At 54.5% G+C, this 1674-nt stretch overlaps 1 protein-coding gene across 1 annotated transcript in view; it reads right to left on the bottom strand.

Annotated features, from left to right (window-relative positions):
* Positions 1-1128: 1128 nt before the first annotated feature.
* POU4F1 (POU class 4 homeobox 1) overlaps positions 1129-1674 on the bottom strand; it is a 1236-nt gene continuing 690 nt past the window's right edge. The window contains exon 2 of the mRNA XM_029938449.1: positions 1129-1671. Coding sequence (XP_029794309.1) covers positions 1129-1671 — 543 coding nt within the window. The remainder of the gene's footprint in view (positions 1672-1674) is intronic.

Here is a 1674-nt window from a genome sequence, read left to right as displayed (position 1 = left end):
ACCACACTCAAAAATAAAGGAAAGGGCAAGCAAGTTCCATGGGGAGGGGGGCAGGGTAGGGGAGGAAGCTATTCTGAAATAATGTTTTCCAGATCTTAGATATAAAAGCAAACATGAAAAGAGAAAAACCTTGTTAAAATTGTTTTATTTTACTAGATAAAATACTTCGGGACCCCTAAATTCTGCCTTTTAGTCAGCTCAAAGACTGTGTGTCTCTGTCTCCCTAAACGTCACCACACGACAGCGACCAGGCCACAGGAGTACAGGTCAGGTCACGGGAAAACTTGGGACTCCTGAACAGCCACCCTCCCCCTTTCACCTGTGCCCCCTCGCACTTTGGGGCAAATGGAGAGCAGCTATTGGATTCTCATTGGAATGGAGAAAAATAAATCAAAGAGGACACGGATGGGGTGGAGGTGACACTTGAAGGAAAAAAGTAAACACTGAGACAGAACAACTAGCTTCGCTACCCAGAATTTCACCTTCTGGTTCGTTTGGTTTTCGTTTTTAACTCAGTTCATATATGTAGGGTTGGGGTTGGTGGTGATAACGGTGGTGCTCTTTTTTTCTCTTCCTTAGCGGGTAATGAAGCTGCAGAATAGGCTCCCCAGACTTAAGTTTCTAAAGCAATTTTTTTCTTTGCTTTTATTCTGTTTTGTTTTCTTTTAGTTTGTCTTTGTCTAGTTTTTGGTGGTTGGTAGGTTTGTTTTTGTACGTAGTTCCTTGGTCCCCAGGAGATTTTGACAAGTGTCTCTGGTCACAAACAGTCCATTTCCCTACTCTTCCCGACTCTCCCCCCACCCCAACCCCCAGAACCAACCTGCTCCTCGAAACCCCTCCTCCAGTCTCCGCTTTCCTTCCCCTCAACTCCCCTGTCATCCAAATGGTCCCTCTTTCCCCCCCTCCTGACTTTTCGGTGTCCACACCCAGCACCCCAGTCCTCTTTGCTGGGGAGGATAAGGGGCAGGGAGAGCAGAGAGGGGGTGGAGGAGAGCGAAAGAGGAGGGGCTCCCCAAATGCAAGCAGGATAACGGACACTCCAAATCTAGGGGGAAGCAGGCCCAGGGAAAGCCCCCGAAAAGCCCCTTCAGCTCCCCGCTCTGACCCGCCCCGCACCTCCCACCCGCCTCAGTAAGTGGCGGAGAATTTCATCCGCTTCTGCTTCTGTCTCTGGTTGCAAAACCACACCCGCACCACGTTCTTTTTGAGGTCCAGTTTCTCTGCGATGGCGGCGATCTTCTCGGAGGAGGGCCGGGGCTGTACGGCGAAGTAGGCCTCGAGGGAGCGCTTCTCCGGCGCTGCGATGGAAGTCCGCTTGCGCTTCTTCTCGCCGCCGTTGAAGAGCTCGGGCTTGTTCATTTTCTCTCGCTGCGCGCCCTCGGCCTCCTCGAGCCACGCCTGCAGGATGGGCTTGAGCGCGATCATGTTGTTGTGCGAGAGCGTGAGCGACTCGAACCTGCAGATGGTGCTCTGGCTGAGCGAGCCCACGCCCGGGATCTTGAGGTTGGCCAGCGCCGAGCCCACGTCGGCCTGCGTCACGCCCAGCTTGATGCGCCTCTGCTTGAAGCGCTCGGCGAACGCCTCGAGCTCGCGCGGGTCCGTGTCCGAGTCGCAGATGGACGCCAGGCCCGCCGCGCCCACCACGGCAGCCGCCGCCGACGCCGCCGCCACCTG

This window comes from Suricata suricatta, chromosome 4 (genome assembly GCF_006229205.1).
Source record: "Suricata suricatta isolate VVHF042 chromosome 4, meerkat_22Aug2017_6uvM2_HiC, whole genome shotgun sequence".
NCBI lineage: Eukaryota > Metazoa > Chordata > Mammalia > Carnivora > Herpestidae > Suricata > Suricata suricatta.
The sequence above is the reverse complement of the archived record's forward strand: the minus strand, read 5'-3'. Positions and strand labels throughout refer to the sequence as shown.